We start from the raw sequence: 27,768 nt of genomic DNA on the forward strand, positions 1-27,768 counted from the left end.
ATAAGGGCTGTGCAGGACAGCTGGAAAGTTAAAAGTGAGCTGAGCAGTTCTTTTGCATTGAAATTCAATACCACAAACACACACGAGAGTCCTGATTTGGACTTTCATTTGGACAAGAGGAAAAGAAGGAAGCAGCAAGAGTGCTTCACCCTTCAGCCCTGCAACAGATCAAGGGGCCATAGGGTAGCATCTAACACGTGAGTTTTTCCAGCTCTCCTCCCTCCCAAACCCATTCTGAGCACTGTGAACAGGGCAGCAGCCAGCTCTGCTTCCAATAGAAAGTAAGGCAAATATTTTCCTTGTAACCAGAGTCATTGATGTCTGTGCTACGATGGTGATGGCCTGAGGTTTCAAACCTCGCTGCACATGGAAAATTACTGTGTCACTCTGAGCCAGGTTCACCACATACAGAAGAAAAGCCCTTAGAAGGAAGTGGAAAGTATGCTTTTCTAATCAATGGTTTTCTGCAAAACTGATGTCAGAGCAGCAGAAAACACAGTCTTGGGGGGGACGAACCAGAGCTATAAATACAGCACATTTGCATCACAGCTCTGGTTAGGCTTTGCTCTAGTGTGATCAGCTGCTCTGAAGTCTTTGCAGAGGGGTGAAACTCTCCTGCCACAGTGTCACCCCTTAGCAAAATCAGAACTGGCTTTGTCAAGAAAGAGCAGGTTTGACACCTCTGCCTCTTCCCCCCCACCCCCCCAAATAACTGCTTGATCAGAACTTAGAGCTGAAGAGTTGCCACTGTAGGTATCATGCTAATTCTGTTATCTGTCAAGAAAGAATCAGATGGTATCACACACCACCAGCTTCTCCCTGTATTTTCTACCTCCATTCTGACACACTGACTGCATTAGCATTGTCTTTTATACTCAAATTGTTTTTCACACCAAATTCCCTGTGGGGGAGAGAAATCTTTGAAGCCATCCATTCAAATCTTCAAAGCAGGACCTTGAAGAGCACTCACAGAGTGGGAAAGTTTGGAGAAGGAGATCATGCTATAAAGCTGGTTTCCCCCTTTTGCTTTCCATACTTTTACCACTGCCGGTCATTGCAGAAAGCTCCCTGAGTGTTGGAAAAGCTTTATCAATTTCTCCATGTTGCAAACTTCTACCAGACCCTTCCAAAATGTGTGACATAGAACTAACCCACATGCCTGCAATGTGGACTGCAGCTTTAACCACTGGCAATGAAAATATGTGGGGTGCGGGATGTTGGGGGTTCAGAGCAAACTGCATGTTCCTATAGCATGCACCTTTCAAGACGTGTTTTTAAGCTGAATCTCTACTAGCGTTACATAGCAAAAGACCTTAGGAAATACAAACTTACACTGCTGAAGAACGTGGTAAAAGGTGGCAGAGTTCAGTTGTAGAGTCACACTGTCTAGAACAATAATAAATCACTCAAGAAGTCTTGTTTTCTCCTCGGAGACATTTGTCTTTCATTTCCGCTATGACATATTCCACAGCCCACACGAACATTAAGTCATACATTTGAACAGGAACTTTGTGGTAAAACCAAAAAAATTCCATCAAAACCAGAAGATACAAAGCTGTGTGTGCATGTCCCGCGGCTGCTCATTACTGACCCTGATTAAGAACAGCACACTGCTCTCTGAGCCTCGTGCTAAATGGAAACCGCTGAGTTCTATTACGTTTATTATTTAGCTCAAGATTATCTGCAATATGTGCTTCAGGAATCACGTCTTGGACCAGCCCAAACCAGGGTTGCTCATGTCTTGCGAAACATTGCATCTTCACTCCAAGATCAGACAGAGGAGGCTCTCAGACCCTTTTTGGACAGGATCGATATCACCTCCGTTGATGTTGCCAAGAGAATTTTCAATGGAGTCATGGAAGAAAAATTTGCTGATGGAAATACGAACTGGGGACGAATTACGACCATATTTACTTTTGGAGGTCTTCTCACCAAGAAGCTTCAAGAGCACGGAGTTCAGCTCACCGGAGAGGAGAAGGAGCAGATTTCTTATTTCATCACAGAGTACATCATAAACAACAAAGCCGCGTGGATAGATGCAAACGGTGGCTGGGTAAGTTTCAATTCAGTGTCTTCTCATTTTCCACCACAGTGTAGATTCAAAGATTTGTCTTAATTAAGGGAAATTTTTGTTACAGACTCTTTCAAAAACATTTCATCCAGGGTTTTATTTGGTGACTTAATATATGATGTCTGCAATGTCTGCTTGAGACTTGCAGAGAAAACTTTGCTTCTGCTTTAAATAGAACAATGTTAAAAGACATCTTTCTTTTGTGAAAGGCACTTTCTGTTAACAGCCAAAACCCCAGAGTAAGACTTGACTCATACGCTCGTACAATAATACGGGCTGAGAGAGATGTTAGGAAACCATCTAGTCCAACCTTGTGCTCAAAGCACATTAAATAAGGCATTCCATCACACTTCCTATTACTGAATTTAAAAGTGAATGTGTCCTATGGTTAGAGCAGCAATTATGCTTCCATAGAAGCAAGATGGTCCAAAACCACTGATGTTCAGGGCAAGGAAAGAATACACAAGTTTCATTCTCAAAGACAAGTCAGTACTTTTGCTGTGGATCTCATGAAGCTGTTGTTTAATCCTCCAAATCAGTTTACTTAAACAAATGTACAGATAAGCACAACGGGGTCCAATCTTTTCTATTTGTTAGGACTGAGATACTCCTAGAACTCGCATACATCAATGGTCAAAGCAGAGAAAAGCATTTGTCAGTGTGCGGATTAGTTTCATCAAGCTGCTGAAATTCCCTCCTGCTCGTAGAGGGGAGGTCCCTTTTGCTTTGCATAGTTTCATCCTGACAGCACCTTTCACTACTGCACTCTGGGGGAAGCTGAGTATCACTGACATCAGAGGCAGTTATTTCCCTGGTACTTTTCTCCTTTTACCTATATGTAAATGCTACTTTCTCTTTCCACTCCTTTCCAGACTTGATTCTCTTATATTTCCTCTTTGCCATTTCTTTTTTTTTTTCCTTCACTTGTTTTCTAGTGTTTATCTTTATTCCGCTTGTTTTCATCCTTCTCTGTCTGGTAACATTAAAAATGGTGCTAGTGAGTCATGACCCTTGATGCATCAGATCTGTTGTAATGCTCCTCTCTGCATCCCTTGCAAATAGAGTTGTTTTTACTTAGGAAAAGTATTAACTTCAGGCAGCATTCTGTCATAACAAGTGGCTTATCGCAACAGAATAGGGATGTTAAAGGAAGATATTTATGAGCATATTATTACATCAGCAATGCAGTACCTGTATCTTCCTCTAAGGTGTGGGCTCAGATGATGCAGTTCACCCTCATTTTCTGTTTACATATAGAGGGCACAATCTTTCCTTGGAGATAAAACAAACATCCAGCAAGGCGCAGCAATTTTCCGCTCCTCATTTTGAAGCCCTATACATCTGTTGGAGGGAAAGCTGTGAAGAGCTGCCTCTCTATGCACAAAGGTGTAGCAGTGTCACTCTGATACCAGCACAAAGTGATGCATTTCTCCTACACATCCAAAGCCTGCCCTAACTGTGCGTGTTCTTTCCTACAGGAAAACGGTTTCCTAACAAAGTTTGAAAGAAGATCACCACTGTCTTTCTCTACAATTACAGACATATTTGCAGCTGTTTTTTCCTTGTTCAGAGAGTACTACTGAAATAAATGGACCTGCTTGCTGCCACAAGCTTCATTGCTAAGTTTTCCTCCAAGCAGTATCGACTAGAAAATAACTGCCCTGTATAATTTGTTTTTAATTTATTTCTATTTATTTTGACTAATGCGATGTCTAACACCCTCTCCTAACTGTCAGACCTAAAGAAAGGATGCTTCTAAAGAGGAATCAGCACTGCAATGTGCAGCAATGCAAGCCAGCTCTGCAGCCAGATGGTTCTTGGAATCTCTGTTGCACCGCCAATGAAAGGACATTGTCTTACTGAAATACAATCCAATGGGTTAGGAAACAAGTTTTAATCTCATTTGTTTTGTAAATGAAATACTACTGTAATGCATTTTTATTGCAGCATTTGTATAAGCAAAGGGGGGGGGGGGAGAGATTTACAAGTTACTGATCCAGTCTAAGCAGTCTTAATGGGAAGAACAACTTGTGGAAGCCAGCAATTCAAAGATGTGCACTCACTTACTGTTAATGCAATGGTTTGTGTTTCTTTGTTCTATTTTTAATTGCTCCTATCTACACTGACTGTTCTTTAGAAATATTGCAATGCAGTCACCTGGCTGGACTTTTTAAAACATGATTTTTTTAAGCAGAGAAGTACAAATGATTCTCTTTTTTTTTCTTTTTTTGCAGTGTAGTTACACTAATATTTTTGGGAAAAAGAAATTAAAAGATGTATTTTTGAATCTTATAGTGGGCCTCATCATCTCTTTAAGAAAATAAACTGTAGGATGGGAAAGGGGGGGGGGAAAGATCTACCTAACTGCATTGCTTCTACTTCTATGAAAGCAAGAGAAATGATTTAGCATGTATAGTTGGACTTTAGCTGGCCTCCTTTTCTATATCTAAAGAGGGCCTGTAAGAAAGCAGACTGACTCTTTAGCAGGGTCTAATGAGATTGGACAAGAGGAAATGGTTTCAGACTAAAAGAAGGGAGATTTAGATTGGGTATAAGTAAAGATATCTTCTTACAATAAGGATGGTGAGGCACTAGCATGGGTTGCCCAGAGAGGATGCCCCGTCCCTAGAGACACCCAAGGCTGGATGGGGCTCTGAGCACCTATAGCTGTAGGTGTGCCTGTTCAGTGCAGGGAATATGGACCAGATGGCCTTTAAGGGTCCCTTCCAATGATTCCATTAACACACAGAGCAGATGCATGACAGTGCCTGCTCCCACTTCCCTAACAATGAGGAAACCAAAGGACAAGGGCAGTATCTCCCTTCTGAGCCCATCACCCAGGCCTGCACACATGGAGAATAAAGCTGCTGTGGGTGCAGCGCTTTCTGTTCCTCGCAGCACACAAAATCTCATCCTCATTCCAGGTCCTCCAGCCACCACCAGGGCCTGTAGGGATGTGAAACCATCTGGCAGGCAGCGGTCAAATATCCTGCTGAAGTGTAATTTCCCTTTCTACAACAAAATTCAGAAAGAGGAAATTCTTTGCAAACGATGCTAGACTGAAGAAAGAAATGACGGGCCTTGTAGATGCTTTGGCATGGCACTGGGCTCACCCTTCTGTGTGTCCAGAGAAGGATAATGAAGCTGTGAAGGGCCTGGAAGTCTTAAAGGCAGGAGCTGAGGGAGCTTAATGGTTGAGTCTGGAGGAGGTGCAGGGGAAACTTTATTGCTCTCTGCAACTGCCAGCAAGGAGGTTTTGTGATTCTGCTCCTTCACAGCTTATGGTGGCCGGAATGAAACACAGACCATGCCCAGAGCCCACCAGACCCATCCCTGGGGCTAACCCACGGGCACAGGCAGTGCTGAGCGGAGGTGACTGACCGAGCAAGGGCAGAGGATGAACTCCCCTCAAAGGCCACCGGCCCATGGCCTCGCAGTCCCCTCCCCATCGAAATGAAAACCGCTGGGGTTCCCAGCCCGGGAGCTCGGTGAGGGGTGAGGCCGCGCTCGCATGGAGCCGCCGAGGGAGGGCGGCAGCGAAATGGCGGCGGCGTTGTGGGCCGCCAAGCGGGCGCTGCGAGCGGAGCTGCGGCACAGGCTGCGGGCAATGGGAGCGGCGGAGAAACAGCGGCAATCCCGGCTGCTGAGCCGCAAGGTGGGTGCTGCCAGGAAGAGCGGAGCACAGAGGCGGGGGGGGAGGGCTGTGGAGCCCCGGCTCTCCGCGGGGATCCCCGCAGCTGGTATGGCAAGGGCCGGAGCGGTGAGCCCGGATCCACCCTGCAGCGCTGCGAGGAACGAGCTCCTCCCTCCCTCCGGCCTGGCGGCTGTGGGACGGCATTGAAGGGGGCCTTTAATCGGGTGGTGAGCCCGGAGCAGCGGGGTGGTGCGGTGGGTGTTCATCTCTCATTTGTCACATCGCTTTCACTATGCAGCCAGCAAAACACATCTAAAAACTTTGCGACTGACTCATCGTGGCCTTTTGGCTGCCGTTTCCCGTTCGTGCCTTTCAGTGTGTTTCTTCCATGCTGTTTTATTTCTAATATAATTTTACTACGTTAAAGCTACCAGGCAGGGCTCACCTCACCCATGTCCTGGCACAGCAGCCCAGGTAGTACAGAACATTTGGAGCCCTCAGCCTTGATCTGACTGCAGCTGGTACACACAGCAACACCACGCTTACTCCTGGCAGTGAGAGCATGCCAAAAAGTAAAGCTTTTGCTTTAATTAAATGAAGGCTGGGGAAAACATGACAATTTCATGCTACCTTGGCATTTTGTTAATATGCCACAAGTTGAAAGTCTTGAGCTTCAGACAGGATAGCAACTTGCAATGACAGAAAGCAGTCAACTTCCTCATGGGAAAGCAATGCCATATAGACACTAAGTTTCCCATATAGACACTAAGTTTCTGAAAGTGCTGAGAAAACACTTGGAACAGTGTGAGGCTGAAAGCGCAGCCTTATAATATATATCAGAAATGGCAGCTAATAAAAGCGAGCACGTTATTTTATAGCACCTGAACAATATTTTTCAAAGCAAAAATCTCATCTCAGAATGATCTTTAAGTTCAAACTGAAATTGCTACGCTAGCTGGCCTAGCCACCGGTGTTTAATTAGCTTCTGGATGACTATTCTTTTTTAATGTGCACATTCATGATTGAAGTCCTGCTGTTTGCATGCTCTGATTCTGCAGTAATAGCCATCAGCAGGTGAGCAAAGGGCACATAATATTTTCAAGCGTGGAAATTTTTTTCACTCTTCTCAGAAATGGCTCAGAGCAGCTTCATCTTCACATTTCTGAAAACATGAGAAATTTTGCCTTCCTGGTAGCTTGTGGTTTTACATCTCCAACCTCGTTTCTTTCTGTACTGTAGAATCAGTGCGTTGTTGGACATGTCAGAACATATTTGGCCTGTATGGTGCCCACAGCACCACTTTGAAAGAGGAGTGCTGTGTGGTTTTCCTCTGTTTTCTGAACCAAAGAGAAGGTGCAGTAGCCCCTCAGTAACACGAGTAACATCACTGTTTGGAGCCTGCAATTTGGCTCAGTACTCTGTTCTTTCATACAAAGGCTACCATGGAAATTCTGTTGTTTTAAGAGCTTAATCACTTAGTAGGAAAAAATCCATGGGTAAGGTTGGGTAAGTGACAAAGAGAAATACAATACACTTTTGAATTGCTAGGTGCTTCCATTGCCAAGCAGAGCATAACCATAATTTGGACTGGAGTATCTCATATCTTACCTTACAAAAATATATCAGTCTTTTGATTCTTCATCTGGGTATAGATGGGGGTGCTAGAAAGAAAGAATAAGGACTGAAAACCAATTTTGAACTCGGATATTAGAGTCTCTCTCTCAAAAAAGGGCAAGGGCTAAAGTTCAGAAGGGCAGTTACCCTGCAGTTAGGCAAACACAGAGGATTTGCTGTTCCCTGTATTGCAGATAAGCGCTGTTTCTCAACTACCAGATATTCTTGATGGATTTTTGGAAGCATGTAGAATTCACATTTAACTCAAGGAACCCGTTTGCGTTTGTTTTGTAAGATACTGGAAAAGAAGAAGACAAGCCTTAAAAATATCTCACAGATTTTGATATGGGATTTAATCTGGAGTTGGGCAGAAATGCAGTGAGGTGTGAATCTGTTAACACTTCCCCTGTATTCATTGCTTTTTATTTTCCTTCCTACATTCAATCTTTCCTAAACCCAGCACAGACAACCACCTGAAAATCAAAAAGCCAGCAAGGCCATCTTTCCTTCAACCTCTGAAAAACATGCAGTAATAAGATCACTCATCACAAGCAGGTGATGTTTGTAGCTGTATATTTAAATTTGCTTTTAGAAAGGCATTCCAGATTAACAAGAGAAGGGCCCAACCTTGTAAGGCTTTGAGCTCTGCAGTCAGCTGCTCTGATGCACATTTTCTTTTGGGTTACTGCAATCAATGAGCTTCTCATCGTGCCCAGGTCCAGTTGTGAAGCACAGCATGCAAAAAAGATGGAATAAAAGGAAAGCAGAAACCTCACATACTGAATAAGCTGGGAGTTCTGACCTGCTGTGTCAGTACCCAGTGATGCTGGGTATTTGAGGATACTGGTGTTGTATGGCATAAGAATTTAAAGGATCTGGACTGGCTCCAAAATCATTTTTTGATGGTCTCAACCCATTTTACTTTTATCTGGGTACAAAAACTCACCTATTTTGATTTTACTGATGGTAGAAATGTTGGAACAAGAAACGGTCATTTTATTCTCTTTATGTTAATTTGTATTCTTACTTTTTCCAATGGGTATTTCCCTCCAATGGTGTTTTTACTTTCAAGTCAGTCTTTTTGTGAACTTCTCCTGAACTGATGATGGCAGTTTCCTTTATAGGTGATTGGGCATTCCAAGTACCAAGAATCCAAAAGAATTGCGATCTTTCTAAACATGCCAGATGAAATCCAGACAGAAGAAATCATTAAGGACATTTTTAAGCAAGGCAAAGAGTGTTTCATCCCACGTTACAAACCTCACAGCAATCACATGGACATGCTGAAGTTGTCATCAGCTGAAGACATTTCTTCACTTACTTTGACATCCTGGAATATTCTTCAGCCTAGTGATGATGACAGCACAAGAGAGGAAGCTCTTGCTGGCGGTGAGTATATTCATCATACACCATAGGGTTGTTGAGCAGGAGTAGCCTGGTAGGAAATAACCTGATCACAAGAATGAAATTAAGTGCTTTGCATTGGTCTTACATTATGTGGTAGAGATGCTGAAATCAATGTTAGCAGGTGCTGTTTGCTCTTCCTACTCTGTGCCGCCACCACTGTCAGCAGAGCTGGCAAGAGCCAGACTGGACAGTTGATCCAACTGAAATAAGTTCATCCCTCCAGATAAATCATCTCTTTGGTCCTATTCCAGGGACAGGCCCAATGCAATCTTGGCATGCATAGCATAGAGGCACACAAAGGAGGCAGGGAGCTTGCCAGGAGTCTCTTGAGCTGCCATTGAAAGTCATGGGGATTCACAGTTTTCAGATACACTCTGAGAACTTTAATTTCCACTGCCTGAAAGGTACAAAACTTTTCAGGTGACGCCTACGGGCTGACATGAGAATTCTCTGAAACCTTTGATCCTGAAAATTGTATTGCATGGGTGAAGCACAGCGCTGCCCATGCAGAACAGTTCTCTGGACTGAGGCCTTCGACTGAAAATAAAATGACTTTCATGTAGGATTGGGTAAATATTGCAAACTCTTTTCAATCATTGTTCCCTCACATCTTTTATTGTGGTCTTGTGGTGGTGTCTCAGACACTGATTCTTCACGGGGTTGAAAAATTCATGCCTTGATCCCAAAATAACCCCCTTTTTACCATAAAATCCCCCAGTTTCTAAAGAATTGTAAACAAAGTTACTTTTTCTGCATCTACATTAATTATTTTCACTCCTTTTTCATAAACAATAACATCATCCTGAAACATCTGCAGAATTTTTTAGCGGTATTAACGGAAAACTCATGTTGAATTTGTGCTTGAAACCTCAGTCTGGGGAAATTTTCTCTAGACGGAAATTTAGCATGCAGACAGCTTCCACACCTCACAGACTTACCAGCTTCTGAACGTTCAATACAGAAACATAAAATTTATATCAAGCTGTTTGGTTGAACTGGGCTTCGCATTTGGCTTGGGATGCTAATGCGCTTTCCCTGAACGCCGTGCTGTAGACAAACATTGCTGAAAGCATTAGCTCTAGTACATAGCCTTCATTTATCAGCATTTTCACTGTTTGATTCCCTTTCTTTTAGTTTATCATTACCTCTTCCTTAATCCAGAGTCCCATCTGTGTCTGCAGTACAGGTAGCAAGGGATTTAACTGCTTCATACACCTATGTTTCTCATATTTAATGTTTAGCACTGCTACTTGTTTTCCTATTGGTTTTTCATCATAAATTTGCCGGTATCATTAGTGGTATCTCAGGGCTTTTGAAGGCAACCCATAAAAAGCCCAGGGTTCTGTTAACTGGGCTTGGTGTAGATACCTGAAACAAGCTTTTGAACTGCCAAAGAGCTGCTGTTAGTTGAATTTAACAAGTCTCTTGCAGAGGTCGCAGAGTAAACACACAATTTAAACTGTAATGAGAGCAAGAATTACCTGGTGTAGAGTGCATGGGGATGGACTTCTTAGTGATAACCAGTATGGAGCTACGAAGATGGAGAATGCAGGAACAAGCTGTGGTGAATCTGGAGCTGCTTCACCTTCTGCACCTGGATGTGGCAATGGGCACAGAAAGATACCAAAAAAAGCCATAAAAGTCCTGTGAACAAGGCCATTGATAGCAGTGAAAGGTCAAGAGAGTTATAAGAGACAGTTCATATAGATCTGATGTATTGAGGAACATAGAAGGGTGAGAGTGTACTTGCTCAAAATTTCTCATACACATCCATTTTGATTTAACTTTTATAATGATACTCAGTCTTTATGACCAGCAGACCACCTGTGCACGGCCATATCAGATTTGCTCTGCCTAAAGCTTTACTTGTACTCAGTAACAAAGTAGTAATTAATTCATTGCTGATTAGAAATCAGACCCTAATCCTTCTTCCCCCCCAGTAGGTTTTGAAAACTATAGAGCAAGTCTGGCTTTTTCTCTTTGGCATGGTTGGACACACTTACTTCAGTCTTACCCCACAGAAACAGATGTTGTCTTTCAGTGCTTCTTTAAAATACTTGTGCCACATTTTTATGTCAGTTATATCTTCTCAGCTTTGGTACACTTGCAGGAATGCAAATCATCTTGCTGCTACATTCATCCTCCATTGTTGGAATTATGCATGGATGAAACATTTATCTTTGTGATGTTATCAAACACTGTGATGATCCGAGGCATTTACATTGATATCAGGAGATGACATGGTGTTATATTAGTAATGTTCCCATTGCTTTCATAAGTTGCTATGTAATTTCCAAGGAATACCCTGCAGGTACATAAATAAGTCATGTTACTACTGAGTGTATTCATTTTGCATGACAAAAAGCTTGAATTGAAATAGTCCTTCAAACTTCTTCCCTTTTTTTTTGGCATGGTTCTTGTGAAGAATAGAATAAATATAAGGTTAAGTGTAACTTTCACATCAGGTTTCCTAGTCTTCAATAGTCCTCATAGGCTGTGAATACCAGGCACCAACCCTGCCTTGTCCCTTTTTGTTGGATCAGGATTTACCTGTTTTCATCTTGGCAGCCCATGGTGTTACACACTGTTGGCATAGCAAAAAAACTGCTGCAGTTTTGTAGTAGATGGTCTGTTGTCTTCAGCATAACTAATCTTCATACGAAGAGATCTTTCCTACAGGCTAAATGGACACAGTAACAAATAACAAATATGGAATAGGGCCAGGCATTTTGTTTGAGGTAGGGATGAATATGTGTGCGTTACTCTGTTGATTCCTAGCTATATATATGCTGAAAAAAGTCTCAACAACCTCTGGAACAAGCCAGTGGTACATTTTCTCAGTGCATCCCCATCCACTTGTTTATATCCTCGCCCATCTAAAGTACAAACATGTGCTAGTACAGTTCATTGCCAAAACAGAACATTTAATGAAAGATCTTGCACACCACAATAACTGTGGGAGTATAGACACCTTGCACAACTTCAGAAGGAGTCAATCAGATAAAAGCATGCCCCCTGTTTGTTTTCTGTTATGATTCCTACATAGATTTAAAGGGTACTTCACCAGCAGCTCTCATCTCACTGTGGTTTAAGGAGGCGGTGTGGTTCAGCAGGCTGGACATTGGTTTCCTCACTTGCATTTTCATTTATTATTATTTTAATCTGCTTTGAGAGCTATTAGGAAAAGAAAAGCTAAAGTTACTCCTTACAAGAATACATTATTCTTCTTGGGACTTGAAAAAAAATGAATGGATTCAACATGTGCATGTGATAAAACACCCCTATAAGAAAAGGCAATGGCAGATAACCCATTCTAAATTACCCTCAAGAAAAGTTGATGGCTACAATCCTGAGAAAGAAAGAGTTACTTACCCACTCCCCCCAGAATCAGGGCTTGCCAAATACTCCAAAAGGAAGGAACTCCAGGTAGAGATCCTTCCCTTGTGGCAGCCAGCCCTTAAATGAGGCTCAGGGAGAGGTGGAGCCTGATTCCAGTTACACAGGTGAACTGCTTTCACCTGTGCTCCTTGGGCTGGCTGTGTCCTTTCACCAGGTGTTCAATCATTGGTTCATGCTGTGACTTAACAAGTTCCATTCAGCCCCTTTTCAAACCTATAATTTTTTTGTGAACATAATACCTGCCTCCAGCCCGCCAGCTCTTTGCCCAAAAGTTCGATTCTCCATCTCTAAGCATCCTTTCTGACCCTACTCCCTGTTTCCTCTTCCTCGCAGCCATAGGCTGTCATTTCATGAGCAGCTGGGCCAACATAAATAGCTTCCTTCCACCAGAAGAGAGGACATCATGTGCTTTCTCTTCTTTCACTTTCTGAGTCCAGACATACAAGATTCCTTGTCCCAGTTTACTCATTTCCTTCCCCACTGGGCTGGCTTCTTCACTGGCTTGGAAGAGTTCATTTTCTGTTAAATTTTCATTTACTTCTGCTAAACTGCAGAATTGCTTCTCAAGCATAGTTTGGTGATTGCTTTTGTTGATAAATAAGCTGCCGCCCTCTCCTTGCTTTCCTTCTCATTGTCCCCATCTCTCCTCTGTGGAGCAATACAGATATCTGTACTGGGAGCCTTGTCTACATTGGAACCAGCCCACCACCAGTAAAAGGCTCTCCTCTCAGACAGGGCCATGTGCCATTTCGACTGCTGCAGCTACAAGCTTGGTAGGGAGCTGGTGGTGAGGGGTTGTGTAAACTGGTGGCTCACTGGAAGAAATGCTGGTGAAATTTCACTCATTTCCTTCCCTGTTTCAGTTCCCAGTCTTGCCCCAGTTTTACAGGCTCTGTGATGGGGGCCCTCCTGGCTGCCCATGCCTTGGAGTGCTGCAGGTTGGAAGGCCTGAGCTTGCAGCTCCAGCTCTCTCTGCTGGCTCTAGGAACGTTCCTTCCCTGTGATTGCAGCATGCTCCTACCCCAGCCTCCCCATCATAAACTGGATTTGCCTCCTCTCTGCCTGTTTGGGTTGGGATTTTTTAACCCACATTAGTGGCTGGATTGAGTGTGCCATGTGGCCATAGGGTAGGTTGAATGGAGGGAATGTCCTGTGTAAACTGGCAGCGGTTCCTGGAAAGTTGTGGGGCTGTCCACCTGCTTGCAGCTCCAGCAGCGGTTTGGAGTTGACAAGCAGAGAGGCCCAGCATTGATCCTGACAGATCTTTCCTAAGTCCATGCAAACAGCAGGTTTTAACAGCATTTTATAAGACTGACACAGATGTATTTGAAAGGGCTACAGCCACATCCTTGACACAAAGGCTGCTCTGATCAAGATTTCTAGCCTCAAAACATGAAGCTGCAGAGCTTTCCTGGACATTTTTTGCTAGCTTTGTTCTCAGAAACCAATGAACCATTTTGTCTGAAATTATACAAAACAAAACAAAAAAAACCTCCAAAAGAACAAAACAACCTCAGTTTGGCAGTAATACCCAGGCTGGAAAATGTCATTTGAAAATATAGCATCTTGTGATAATGGGCCATGCTGAATAAGCTGCAGCTACTCTCCTGAAACATAAGTATTTTTGCTCCCAGAAATGAACGTATAAAGAACTAGACTTGTAATTTACTATAGAGACTTTTTCAGTATTGGAAATTTAATGAGCTCCTGATCGCAGTGTTTGTGTTGTACCTTCAGAATAATTAGTGAGATGCTAACTAGATAACCCACGATTTGGAAAGTGTGTTATTTATGAGTAATAAGGAAAAATCCAAAGTTCAAACGAAGTGAGGAAATGCTGACATATGTCTAGCAATGATTTACAGCTGCTTTGTTTTCACATAAGCCTTGTATGGTAGTTTCTGAGGTTACTACATCTTTCTGGCCTTACAAGTTGCAGAATACTTTGAGCCCTGCTGTAACATAAATGCCACCAATGTGCTGGTAGTAGGGATGGCTTACCTGCATGGATTGTGTGTGGTGTACGAGAGCTATTTACCCTCTCAGGGAAACACTGGCTTCCTCTAGATTGCCATTCCAAGCAACCCCACGTGGTTTGAAATGATTCCAGAACGCTGATTAACTCTATTTTAAACTTTTCCATTGGGATCTGCCCTGCAGAAATGTGTTAGCCCCCAAAAGCTCGGTTTCACTTGACACTAAATGCTACTGTTGAGTCATATGTTCACAGAGCTGCATGTTTTACCAGGTCTGATGGTGATGGTTGCCAGGACTGCCTTGTGATGCTGTCGGTATTCTTAATCATTCCAAATTTTAGCAGAGTTCTTTAGAAGTGTATCTGAATTAGTGACAATATAGCCTTGAAGCACAGAGGTCTAATAAGCTACTTCAGATCCATTAGAGGTGGTGGTGTTGTACGTGGAGGTGTAATGAGAGCGTGCAAAATGCTGTTAATCATTCTGAAAAAAGGCATGTAGTAAATAATACTCAGCGGTAACTGTGACATACTTAAGTGATATATGCAGATGGAAATGTATCTGGAATAACCCTAACCCTAACACTAACCCTAACCCTACCTCTACACATGCAGGTCCTGGCTTATTCCCTTACAAACAAGTTCTCTTTTTTGCTTTACCTGTATGCACTCTGGTCATGCCTATAAGCATCTAATGTTATTTGTATTAAGCCCTTGGCTCTGCAGCCTCCCGACAGCAGCAAGTTGTACTCAGTCATAATATGAAACATTATGTTCCCTGTTACATTAATATTCTATTATGTTCCCGTGTTATGTGAAATACTACATTCCTTGTATTCAATTTAAATTTGCTGCTTTCACTTCAAGTGATACCTCATTTCTCTGTGATGAGAAGTAAATAAGGATGTTTGATTTACTTTCTTTTTATTATTCATTGCTTAGTTAAGCCTGTATTATAGCAATAGCATTTTCTTCTTTGCCAAATATTTTCTATTTTCTTATTCTCATGTGAAAGCTTTCCTACATCTGTAGCAGTTCTGCCCATTGGTCTGTCAACCTTTGCAATTTCTCTATGTTATTTTGGAGAAAAGATGCCCGAGATACCATTTTATGCCTGTGAATAAATATTGTGAAATATGTTTAATGACAGCATATAAGTTAATTCTTTCTGTACGTAACATATCACTGCTTTCAAATCAGCTCTCTGGGTAGGTCTCTCTTGGTTGTTTCCATATAGGTAACCCACAACTACAGCTTGTGACACAAATGCTTGTAACGTTACTCCAGCTCTGTAAAATAGACCAGAGATAATCTTAAATTATTCTACATAGTTTATTCCCTAACAAGAAACACTAGGAAAAGACTTGCTTGGAATAAGAAATACTTCAGGGTTTGGACCCAGCTGTAGCATCAGCTGTTCCCCCCCAAGGTTTCTCTGCATCTCAGCCTTCAGCTGCAAGATGTGCAATGCCATCTCCAGCACTGGACCGCTCTCCCCTGCAGTGATGCTCGCTTACTCCGGTAATCAATTGAAGTTGAGACAGAACTAAAGTCAACATAGGTACAGGCTTTAAACTCACTGCAAGTGACTCTAAAGTGTACAAAAGAATTTGTCTCCCTGGCTCTCTTTGCTGAGATTCAAAATGCACTGTCAATTCGCAGTGCAATGGCCTTGGACCTGGCAGGGAGCCGCTGGTTTCCAGGGGGCAGGAGTTCCCCTCTGCAGTTTCACAGTATAACTCTTGGTCCTCATTTTGGCTTCATAACTGCACTCATTTCCTACTTGTGATTCCTTCTGTGCTTACGGGATGGGAATCAGCTTTTGGGTGTAGATGGAGGGCAAACTGCTGTCCAGGAGTGATGTGAAGCCCTTTGCCGGCAGGTGTCAGTATTCCATAGATTTACTGTGGAGCACTGATGACATGTGGGCTGTTTTCCTATTGTTGAAGTCTCATCACTGCATTGTCACACACGTAGGAGAGAGCAAGTGCTCCAAACCAGCATCTCTAGATAATTAAGGCAACCGGAGTGAGGGAGGTGGAGAATCCCAGGTGGAGAATTCCAGATGTTTGTGGTATCTTTTAAGCTGTGCAAGCTTAAAAACCCCAAAATCTTGTGATGAAAGAAGCCGGATTTCTCAGCTGCTGTGATGTTAACATGTTTGACACTAACAGAGAAGGTGCCATTACCTACAAACCAGCTGACTCTACATGTTCAGCAAACCCTGCCAGTAAGCACGTCTAATGTTTCTGTCAAGTCGTGGAGCTCCTTGCAGGTTTCTACACAGCTGATGTCTCAAATGTTCGCATTTAACAAGCAATTTGGAGTATGTTTTGATAGACTATCTGCTGACTGAGTCAAAGAGGTTGGAAATATTGATAGTGATACATGATGTGTTGAAAAAAAAAAATCCCCAAATGATTCACTTGTGACATATTTGGATTTAAAAATAGCCAGACAGCAGAAAGCAAAAGAAGAACAAGAAGAAATGAAGCACATTTGTACATGTGTCAAGTGGAAGCGCTTAAAACATTTAAATAGGTCCTTAGATAAACATTATGTTAAAAGTAGCTGATAAAATCTTAAAGAATCTCACATAAGTACACATTGAGATACACAAAGATTCTCATGTTTTAGCAGAGTTCCAACAATCCCAGCACAAACAGCTCATGCACCGATGCCTTGTGAGTTGCTCTGAAGGAGTAGCACTGCAGTTGGCATTTACTGATATAACAAGATGTGCTGTTGTACTCTAAAGAAGCTGCAAGGCTGTTTGTCTTCTCTTTGGAGTTGTTCCTTTGTACATTTTCAGAGCATTGTGATGGTTTACAAACAAAGGAGAACCCAGCTACAACCAGCCCTTAGGACCAGAAATCTTTTGTTTCCCATGCTTTCCCAGTCATTCAAACTCTGCTCGAGTTTGAATGCTCAAGAATGTCAGGAATAGGTAAGTAATTGTTCACAGGCTGGTAACTCAAACATTTCTAGGCAATGATTTCCTTTAGTCTGAATTAGCAAAACCAGGCATTTTTGTAGGAGGCATTGGGTGATTATGGTTAATTTACTGTGCTTACGCCAGCTTGATGAATAATAGTGAAATAGAAAAGTACTTGTTCGGATTTTCTTTTGGGTAGACATTTGGCAAATGTTGAAAATGAGACATAGACCTCATCTGACTGCAACTTAAACCTCAGGGGAAATGAGTGTGATAGTTACAGCTTCGCGTAGCCTTCCCACATTGGGAGCCCAGCTAGAATTTGCAGGTCTTAGCCTTATACACTTGCCTTACTGATGACACATGAAGAGATACTTCAGAGCAGAGCGGGGTTGTTTGTGCAGTGCTGACATACCACAACTGGTGCTGTGCAGTGCCCTTAACCTCTCAAATACACTGGCACTAAATATTGTTTTAAATGAGTTCAGAATAGAAGGAGGGTGTTTACTTTACTGCAGCTTCATAGCACAGAAGCTGATCAAAAGGAATTACTAGTGTGGTTTTGCAGGTTTAATAACAAGAGAGTAACTGCTGCTCCATTGTCTTAAACCTCTATGAGTGATGTCTGGCATGTAGCTTCTCAGGGAGAAGTATAAATACGTTATCACGCTGTAGTTCAGGAGGGCAAGTGTGAACTGTGAGACCAATGTTTCATGCTGACACAAAACACAGACATGGATGAGTAGACAGATAAGTGCTGAGTTGCTCAGTGCTTGTTTGTAGATTCTGCTGATGGCTCTATTTTCTACAAAATATTTTACCGAAGTTATAACAAAAGCTGCCCCATGTCGTGCTAGTAGGCCAATTACCTGTGGCACATGGATGGCAGAGGAGATAGGGTGCGTGTATGTGTACAAAAGATACTGGTGGGTGCATCACAGTTGTGCATGGATTGGAAGGAAGGATTGGGAGGTTGGCAATCTCAGCAGTGGCAGTACTGCTGTTCCATCTCTGTTAGGACTGTCTGGCTGTGCAGGGGGATATTCGTGACCCACACCATGGGGTGGCAGTGGGCAGGTGAGGCCTACTCCTATCCAGGAGGCCATGCTGGCTGCACTGCCTGGGACAAGGCCCCAGCAGCCCTTCCACGACCCATTCCTGTGCACTCTGTTGGACCTTCTGTAATTAACCATTGTCAAGAATGCTTCTGAAAAATGCCTCTTGGCATTTGAAATAGGAACATCAGAGTAAGGAGAAGAGAAGTAATGAGATGCAAGGAGAAAATCTTTCCCTGGGGAACAAATCAAACCTGATATCATCATAAAGGGTAATGAGAAATGCATTGCTGAAGGGAGAAAATTCACCAGCTGCCTAAAGGAAGCAAAACTTCGTGTTCCTATTTAAAATAGCAGAGAGAAGATACTAATGTTTTGGTCTGCTGCTTAAGTGGGGGCACGCAGTGTGCACACCTGCCTTTTGCATGTAGTCCTTGGGCCACTCATTTCACTTCTCTATGACATAAGGTTTGTCTACATAGATGTGTGCACATCTTATACACCCACGTGGCAGGTTCTGAAAGCTGTGACTGCATACTGCTAAATAAAGCAGGACCAAGTAGCACAGAGCAGTCCTGTGCTCACTACAGAGAACTTGGTCTCTCTCATCTTTTTTGGTCACTCCTAGTGCCAGGCAGTGTGCTGGTACTTGAACAGCATGGACGAGCTGTGATCCTGTAAATGAATTTGCTTTCTGGCCCTGCTTTATTTAGCTGTATAAATGAAAGCTGCGTGTCCGTGTCAGCATGGCTGCATGCCCACATTGATAACTCAGCGTATATTATTTCACACACAGTGCTATACAGTAGAAAGAGCTGTGGCCACAAGAGCTCATGCCACAGATACTGTATTAGGTGATAGTCATTGTAATTGCCAACCTTACTTGGATACCCTGTAGCTTAATTAAAGTTTATAAGAAGCATTAGTATTCTCTTCATAGGAGACCTGGGCTAGTGCAGTGTATTGCTGCCTGAGACTGTTCTCAGCCCTTAGCATTCTGCAGACATTCTGTAAGTATTGCAGAAGTGCAGATTACCTGCAGCAAAAGACCTCTCAACAGTGAGTGTACTGTGAGCATTGGTTTTCTCTCCTGGGCTCCTGGTTACCATCACAGGGATCCATAAGCCTTTAGTTAGGGACAGAAGGCACATAGGGGAGAGAAACATTACAAGGAGAGGGGCAGAAGTAGGTGAAGAGCATGATGCCTCATTCCCAGTGGCTATAAAAATTGATAGGGTGTCAGGGACAGTGATGCCATCTCACAGAGTGAAAGTGAGAGAAGTAGGATATGGGAAAGGAACAAGCCTGTGATCCTGCAGGGCTGGAAGGGCTGGTTAGCATGAGGAGGGCACATGCCTTTAGGATTAAGATGCCCTTACCTTCCCTTGCCATCCTGTTGATGTCTGCTTGCCACTGATAGTCATCTTACACGTCTGCAATCTTGGTCTCATCTGTGTGTCACCTCTCATCCTGTGACAGCTCTTCCCCCGTGCAGCCGCAGGCACCACAAGAGGTTTTGTTGCTCCCCAGGTTTTGCGGAGGGGAAGTGTTTTCTCCATGCAGCTTTCTGCCATTCAGTCTAGCTCCCAGAGTTGGATTTGGGGGCAAATTCATCTTGAAGTGCCTTCAGGCTCCACGCAGGGTAGCTGTGTCATTTTTCTACTGAAAGTCTTGCTTGGTATTTTACTTAAATCTTGTGCAGTGTGAATTGTGTGGATATCAATCAGTGTGTAGTGAGTCAGAGTAAAGGCATTCAGTATCACAGTGCTCCAATGCAATATATATATATATATATATATATATATATATATAAATGAGGGTAACTGTTACAGTATTTACAGCATTGTTTTTCATACTGAGATTTGCACAAGCTCGTTTGAGTTATTTGGCATAAAAATTCCATGATTATAGAGGAAGCTGACTCATTAAAACAGGCTCCATTTCTCCAGAGAACTTAGAAGAATACAGTGCTTTAATGCATCTACATTCACTCAAGTGTGCCCTGTGCTATCAGTTAAACGACACAGAAAATATATTTCTTCCCAGAACTGTTCCTGCCAATTCCTCCTTCCCTTAGTGCTTCCCTTGGCTTGCTTTTCTTCTGTCTGTAATATAGATGTAAAGAGAAATTGCACCTTTTTGCCTAGCAAATTTGCCCCTTGTGTACAGTCCTACCTACTAGCAGTAGCAACTGCAAATGTTTTCTTCTTTTTGCCATCAGAGACACACAGAGTGGAAAAAGCCCAAAACAATTATTTGCCAGAATGCATTTCTAAGTATGGTTGATGGTTGGTAGCTCCTGGTTCTTGGGCCACCTGAATGCCTCTGGATTGCCAGTGTGAGGCAAGTCATGGATAGAACAAGGAATAAACATAGTATTAATTGCAGGAGGGCTTGACATGCACAATCTCCATTACTAATCATGCCAATCAGGAAAGACCAACTGGTTCCTACATTTTAGTCCATAGACCTGACAACTGGCAAATGTTTTATGCTTACAAACTGAGATTTGCCATGGTACATCATGGTCTACATGGTAATACCATAAAACTGGCATCCGTCTTCAGGGGAGACTGTATTTTCTCTCTGTTGCCTCTATTCTTCTTTGTTTGTTATTCAAAGTTTGTCTTTCTTATGAAACAAAAGTTGACAGCAGAGCAGTGAATCACACAGGCTCCCTTTTATATCAGCCAGTATTGTTATGTAGCCTCTACTTTGGCTATTTCCCTCTTTGTATTTCCTTGACCTTTTATAAAAAACTACGTTCTTGCTAACTTTATCATGCCAGCTTTACAAGATTAATCTTCTCTGAGGGTCTCCTACCCCATTGCCTTGCATATTTTATATCCAAGTTCTAATTTAGGCAGATTGTGATGGATAGGTGTTCAGATCAGCGACTCCTCCCTGAAAGATGAGGAGTGGAAGACAATATTCAGGAGCCTGAGCAATGTGTGCAAATGAGTTGGTCTTCTGTGCACTTTCAGTCTACTCTTTCAAGTTGAGTTCAGAGTTGCTCTTGGGTCTCACTTGGGGTTCCTTGGAGACTAAAAGCTCTTCTTAAGTTCTGGCTCTTTCAGTCCATGCTCCCATGTATCTCCTTGAACACTGATTTGTGTTCCTCAGCTAAATGTGAGGAGAGCTGTGCAGTCCAAAATAGCAGTAGAAACTTGGTTTGAATGTAGGAAAAGCAGAAAAACACCTAATGCATCCTAGCTCTGGTAACAAAGCAGAAGGGAATTAGCAACATGCTCTTAATGTATTACTGTTCCTATAAAGGAAAAAGCAGAGGAAGGAGATGCAGCATTTGCTTTCTTTCCAGGCTCATATTAGCTGTGTTTTCATCCATGCTAGCTTACCCCTTCCAGCAGCAAGTAATGCAAGACTTTATTTGCACTGTGAAACTAGTAAGTGATGTGTTCTGGGTTCAACAGTCAGTACCAAGCCAACCAGACTCGTTTGTTCAAATAATGTCCTTACAAGACTTCTAACACCCAAAGATCAAGCTTTGCGTAAGGGATAGGAAGCCTCAGAGTGGCTGCCTCTGTACCTGGTGGATGCTCAGCATGTCAACCCATTCCCTTTACCAACCTGGCAAAGAAGAACTTTCAGAATATATTGTCTTCAGGCCTCTTTGGTTTTGGGAAGTTGAGTGTTCAGAGATTCATGACATCTAAACAGCTATGTCCAGAAGGTGCTCTCTCTCACTTACGGGTCTTTCTTCTCTCTTCTTTATTCTTTTTCTGTTTGTGGCAGATGTTGAAGTTCATTTGATTTTCTGATTCTTCCTGAATTTAATTTCTCTGAGTTCAATCTCTGTCTAGATTTATAGTCATAATCATTCATATTTGCAAGTGCGAGGTTAAAGTGATGAAATAAATTTGCTATAAGGTAGATTTTTTTCTTTCTAGCTTTTCAAGGTCTGATTATTTTACAGCTGAGCTGGTATCCAATTGATAAGATGAAAATGTAAATTCACAGGCTGAGCATTCAAGGTATTTTTCATTTGATCAAAGAAAGGGAAGCATTCTGCAGAACACAAAGCTGGCATTTTTGCTATGCATAAAGTTATCCGGATATAGTCCAGCCATCAGGAAATCCACATTGCATCCATTAACGTGTATTTTATTTTTTCTACAGGGGGTCTTGACCTTATCTTCATGCCAGGCCTTGGGTTTGACAAAAAAGGCAACAGATTGGGAAGAGGGAAAGGATATTACGATACCTATCTCGGAAGATGTATGAAACATCCCAGTGGAAAGCCTTACACAATTGCCTTGGCATTTAGGGAACAGATTTGTGAATCCATACCTGTGACAGAAGATGATGTCCAAGTAGATGAAATCCTTTATGAAGACTGCTAGAAGTGCCTTGATACCATCCTGCCTTCAGAGCAACCAACCAAAGACTTCATGTCCATCTGATGTAACTTTGTTCATAGTCATATATGCTGCTGGGAGAAGTAAAATACATGATTTGTATTTAAGCAGCAGCAACAACAACAACAACGCGTAACAGTGTAAGTGCGGTAATAGTAATGCAAATTGCATTGATTTGTTTCTAATTAACAACTATATGTAGTGAATTCTTATTCTAGAACCAGTAGAAATAAGAGTATGCGACTCTTTATTAAGTAAGAATCATTTCTTCTCATCATACTTGTGGAACAAGCTACATGATACTGCACAGTTCTGTTATTTCAGTTTCCAACTGAGATGCCTAGTGCTATGGAGAAGACCTACAGCATGCTGGGCTGAAAAAGGTGATTCCAAAAAAGCCTAAGCTGATTTTAAAGTATTCTGGTTGTTTGTTTGGCTCTTTGAAGTGGTCTCACAATAAAAGCAATATCTGCTAATAACTAAAAGTTAGGTGTATATGACTTCTGCATATATTCGTTTCTTTTGTCTCCATGTAAGATTGTCCCAGCTGTGATTAGTGCATTCTCAGTTATTTTGGTAAAATAATATTCAACGTTACTCCAACCTATGTAATTTTGCACAATCCATTCAGGATACCCCAGAGCATCTTGCCTACTGCAACAGTAGTGTCAGTTTCAGTCCTGGCAATGCTTTAATCCCTTCTTCATTTCTGAACTTCTCTTGGCATATGGAGAGCAACAGAGAGAAGATGGGGCAGGCTTTGTGCATAACTGGTCTGTCTGCAGGGTTCACTGATCACATTAGGATGAGCCCTGTGCCATATGGCAGTTCCTGCCTTGGACATCAACGAAGCTATGCTGATGCCAGCATTTCTCACAGCAGAAACCTGGATCCCAATTCTGATAAATGTTTTAAATACACATATTAAGTCCAGTCCTATTCAAGTAACTACATCCTTTTAGCCCACCAAAATCAGTGTGCTTTTACTGTTATCTTCCCTCAAGGTCTAACCCTGGAGGCTTAGCAGAGATTTTGATACATGGTTCCATGGTTTTGGTAGCATGACTGCATGAATGCTACACCACTTCTGGCACAAATCAGGAGACCATGCCAGCAAAACAAAACATAACCAGGTGCTAATGACCTCTTGCTGTTACATTCAAGCTGAGGAGAAGCTTGAATCAAAGGGAAAAGGTTTCAGACTAAAAGGGGGGAGGTTTAGACTCAGTATAAGAAAGAAGACTTTACAATTGAGGTGGTGAGGCAGTGGCACAGGTTGCCCAGAGAGGTGGTGGGTGCCCCATCCCTGCAGACACTGCATGTCAGGGCTCAGAGCACCTGATCAGCTGTAGGTGTCCCTGTTCATTACAGGGCAGTTGGACCAGGTGGCCTTGAAGGGTCCCTTCCAACTCAAACAATCCCATGGTTTTGTGATTCCATAAGCTGCAATGCTCGGTTCTGAAACTGAATATATATATAACTGTGTTTTATTAGAATGCAATGAGAAATAAATAGGGAGCTATTTAATATACTGTGCCGTTGGGAGCAAGAGATGCTGGCACGATGTTTCTTTCCAGCCACTCCCAAATCAGAAGGAGATCATCACAGCATCATTGGCCACAAGACCCTGGCTGATGCAGATAGCCCTTAACATTTGGCTGGTGGGGACAGTAAAACAATATTTATGTATATTGTCCTGAGAATCATAGAGCTAAATAAATGTGACAGCTTTCATTTGGCACTCGAAGCTTGCTGCTGTCGCTCTGAGTTTTTCTTTTTGCCACATAACATGAAATCACTGTCAGTTTGATGGTATATAACAGCGTTTCTGAAGCACAAAGGTTAGGGGGTTGGTAGGTGCGTCAGAATTATTTACGTTTGCTCTGTATAAAATGGCACTCGGGGAGCAAGGCAAGCTGCCAAGAAGGAGAGGAGTCTGGGCTGCCCGGTTGCTCTCTTGTATCAGGGCTGGATTGGCAGGGTAGGATTTATCAAAATTGCTTCCAAACAGTATCATCTGTCCCCGAATGGACGTGCCCCTGTCTGCTGCAGCGAATGTCATTATTGCTATTCTCATGACAAAGCGTCTATCAAGCCCTGCTTTGTTTATAAACAAATCTGCCTGCCCTGCATAAGATATGGATGGTTTAAGGAAAAGTACCGTGAGCAAAGGAAGAAGTTAATTATATTTCAGGTTCTCAGCAGGGAATTCTATCTCAGAGCATTCAGTAAGATCTGACCAGAGGAGTCACAATTAAAGAACGTCCCCAGGGAGGAAGTTGTAAATTATTTACTGCAAGGGGCTTTTCCAGGTTCTTTTAGTTTAATTACACACTCTGGAAGAGAAAGGCTTCAGAAACAAATTAACCGAGCTGTTGAAATGGATTTGTTACAATCGTGTTTGCAGCGAAGCAAGTGAAAGGCTGCGAGTAAAGTTCAAATATAGGGCAGATCTTTGGAAGCTGGCATTGTGTGTGGCTTAAAAGTCATATGGGAAAGCACCAAAATGTCCACGCATAGAAATGCGGTCACTGGGATTGTCCAGGATTTCCACTGGCCTCAGAGGACTTTTGTGTACTCCACAGGCTCAGATCTAATAGTGCTTCACATCCTCACAGCTATCTGAGGAGCTGACATTTGTGGGCTCCAAACAGCCCGGTTAACCCTTGGCAGAAGGTACCATAGACACTTCTCTCATTTTCAAAAGCCAGGGTGAAGCCTGACTTGCTTGCCCTCCCACGTCAAATATGCTTTAAGCAATTGCTACTGAAGTTGGCCTCTGGAGCTGACCCTTGCTGGAAGGCAGCTGGAGCAATCCCGCATCAGATGTGGAGAAGGGAAGTCAAGAGGCTGGAGCCCTCCTCTCATTGCAACCACTGACTCACTGCTTGGCAGAGAAGGCCATTAGATAATATGTCTGCTAAGGAGTAAGGCAGCCAGTAATACTCTATCTGCCTGCCTGTTGATGCCAAATCTCTTGTATGTAATAGCCCTTCTGAACTGCTTTTGTCCTTGCATTTACTTCCTTTTGAAAATGAAAAAAGCCTCTGCTGTGACACCGTGAGCAGGCAGCCAACAGGCTGAGCAGAGCAGCATCTCTGCTGCATCAGTCCGTGCTCAAGCATATAGAACTTCTCTTTACCTTGTGCCTCCTGTTTCAAATTTAATGAGCTTCACACACCTGGCTTAGATAGAAACTGCCCCACAATTAGCAGCATCTCTACCCCCTGCATGCACACAGTCTTCAATACATGCCATTTGATTATAGCCTCAAGGTACTGCTATAATGTCCTGAACAATAAGTTCTCCACCTTCAGGCGAACCAGCTGAAAATGTGTGGATGAAATCTGCTTTAGTCATTCATCAGACAGATGAGATCTCAGCTTTTATTTTGTTATAGTGTAAATCTGCTGCTTAGTTTTCTAGTTTCCATGAAAACTACTGAATCATAAAAACGCTTGTAGCAAATGCCATCTTTTCTGTCACCGGAATAATACATTAAATGGCTTATCAACTCCAAGAGACGACTGCAATACCTTGGAGATGATTTGGATGTACAGTTAGGGAACAAAATATGTTGACAGCTTTAGAATTGTCCCGATCAGTCGATTTTAGTTTGTATTTTACTATATTGTCTCCAAGTACTACTGGGTAGGAAAAACCAGACAGCTACATTTCTGCAAGTGTAAGGAAAACCACAGACGAAAAGTGGAATGTAAACGTAAAATGAAGGATTATTCTTGAAAGGGCAGAACTGTGAGGTCTGGCTATTCACAGCAGAAGCATTGCAATTTAATTAGTAGGAATGGTGAGTCCACATTAACCTTTATGGAAGAGAACTATGGACTACAATAAAACATAGTACTTTCCTGTAGCCTTTTGTTATCACCTCGTCGGATTTAATAAAAACTGACTAATAAAGAAATTCCATCAGAGTGGCTAAAAAGTATATACTGGAAAGGATCACTTGCTATTAAATAGCGTAGATTCATGAAATGATTGTTATCAGATGATATTAAAATATGTATGACTTTTTCATTCTGGATACAGCCGGAATAAACTGATTACAGATAAACTGTGCCTGCCACCCATGCCTTCCCCTGGGACTTCATCTGCTCTACAGCAGTTCTACCAACGTGCTGCTGTCGGCCTAACAGGAAAAGCTCATGTATGAACAGTGCTGTTATAATATATTAAGAGTAGTGGGAAAGGCCGTGGAAGCGAGCCATAAATTTGGAGGTAAGAGCCAGGAGCGGCAGGGGCTCAGCTGTACGCCATTAATAAAGATGTTCCAGAGGCACAGCAGCACATTGCTGTGGATATCACTCCTCGGGTCTCCACCACAGCAGAGCTGGGCTTTGGTACACAGCAAGGCTATCAATCAAATGCTCTCCACTATTGTCAAACGATCCTAGTTGCTCTTGGTAAACGCTGCTGTTAGCAGCGAGGTTATTGTTTGTGCTTTTATTTAAGAGTCCAGCTCAATTTTTTGACATAACACAAATTTCTTAAGAAATTCTCCAGCTTGTTGAACAATGCTGTCAATGCTTTGTTTTGCATAATTCACCCCCAAAATACCCAAACCCCAAAGTGGGGTTTTAAGCTCTTCAGGGCACCAGCCTTGACTTTGTGCTCAGCCTCCAGCACAACAGGCCTCTGGCTGGGATTAATACCAGAACAATGCAGATTATTGAAGGAGAATAATAATAAAGAGGCAAGAGGAGGGTATTTGAGTGTAAAAAGCTTAAATGTGATAGAGGAATGCATCCATCTGGGCATCAAGGATGAGGAACAAGGAGCTGCAAAGCGCAATGCTAGCAGAACAGGAAAGGGCCAAGCTGTGCAGCTGGGCCTGACCCTGAATATCCCCTGTGAGCTATGAGGAGGGAGACCTATAGGCAGAGCCCTGGAAAACATGAGGACTTGTGGGCTCCTTGGGGGGTAGAACCAAATGCAAATTACATTTTAAAGAAAGCATTTAGCTAAAATTAGCACCCATGGCACCATCAGTGTTGTGTGGGCTGTGACAGGAGGCACGGCTAATTGCAAGTGAGTTTCCACCCCACTTGATTATTGTGGTGACACATGTATCATTAACATGACGGTCTAAACATGAAACAAATGGTTTAAATATTAAACTGACAACTCCTACCTCTGATCTCTAGATCACTGCCTAAAATAAGTGTGTGTGTGTGTATATGTGTGTGTAAGTGTGTGTGTGTAATAGATGAATCTGGGGCTCTGCTGCTGCCTGATACCATGCTGGTCCCTCTCAGTGCAGTGACTGCTGCCAGAAGGCTGT

The 27,768-nt window shown here is 42.6% G+C and overlaps 2 protein-coding genes and 1 long non-coding RNA gene across 6 annotated transcripts; 2 read left to right on the forward strand and 1 right to left on the reverse strand.

Moving 5' to 3' along the window:
• Positions 1-733: 733 nt before the first annotated feature.
• On the forward strand, positions 734-4,044 carry BCL2A1 (BCL2 related protein A1). The gene is made up of 2 exons (XM_015873101.2): positions 734-2,053; positions 3,550-4,044. The coding sequence occupies exons 1-2, from the start codon at positions 1,634-1,636 to the stop codon at positions 3,652-3,654; spliced, it is 525 nt and encodes a 174-aa protein (XP_015728587.1). The 5' UTR covers positions 734-1,633; the 3' UTR covers positions 3,655-4,044.
• Positions 4,045-5,486: 1,442 nt separating this feature from the next.
• Positions 5,487-26,541, forward strand: LOC107318823 (methenyltetrahydrofolate synthetase). Its single transcript, XM_015873095.2, has 3 exons — positions 5,487-5,726; positions 8,444-8,708; positions 22,228-26,541. Exons 1-3 carry the CDS (start codon positions 5,583-5,585, stop codon positions 22,449-22,451), a joined length of 633 nt encoding a protein of 210 aa, XP_015728581.1. The 5' UTR covers positions 5,487-5,582; the 3' UTR covers positions 22,452-26,541.
• LOC107318824 lies at positions 5,866-12,165 on the reverse strand. Of its 4 annotated transcripts, none has more exons than XR_004308478.1 (3): positions 12,099-12,165; positions 11,791-11,900; positions 5,866-11,406 (listed from the first exon to the last, which is right to left on the reverse strand). It is a non-coding gene; the product is annotated as an uncharacterized LOC107318824 (long non-coding RNA). The 4 variants fall into 4 exon arrangements; XR_001557511.2 differs by having other exon boundaries at positions 5,866-11,031; positions 11,277-11,900; XR_001557512.2 differs by having other exon boundaries at positions 5,866-8,754; positions 10,208-11,900.
• Positions 26,542-27,768: the final 1,227 nt, after the last annotated feature.

The sequence above is a fragment of the Coturnix japonica genome, chromosome 10 (genome assembly GCF_001577835.2).
Source record: "Coturnix japonica isolate 7356 chromosome 10, Coturnix japonica 2.1, whole genome shotgun sequence".
NCBI classification, from domain to species: domain Eukaryota; kingdom Metazoa; phylum Chordata; class Aves; order Galliformes; family Phasianidae; genus Coturnix; species Coturnix japonica.

Coding starts and splice junctions, on each gene's coding strand:
- BCL2A1 (XM_015873101.2), top strand. CDS start 1,634: ATGGAAACCGCTGAGTTCTATTACGTTTATTATTTAGCTCAAGATTAT. Junction 2,054..3,549: donor TAGATGCAAACGGTGGCTGG/GTAAGTTTCAAT, acceptor TCTTTCCTACAG/GAAAACGGTTTCCTAACAAA.
- LOC107318823 (XM_015873095.2), top strand. CDS start 5,583: ATGGAGCCGCCGAGGGAGGGCGGCAGCGAAATGGCGGCGGCGTTGTGG. Junction 5,727..8,443: donor CCCGGCTGCTGAGCCGCAAG/GTGGGTGCTGCC, acceptor TTTCCTTTATAG/GTGATTGGGCATTCCAAGTA. Junction 8,709..22,227: donor AGAGGAAGCTCTTGCTGGCG/GTGAGTATATTC, acceptor TTTTTTCTACAG/GGGGTCTTGACCTTATCTTC.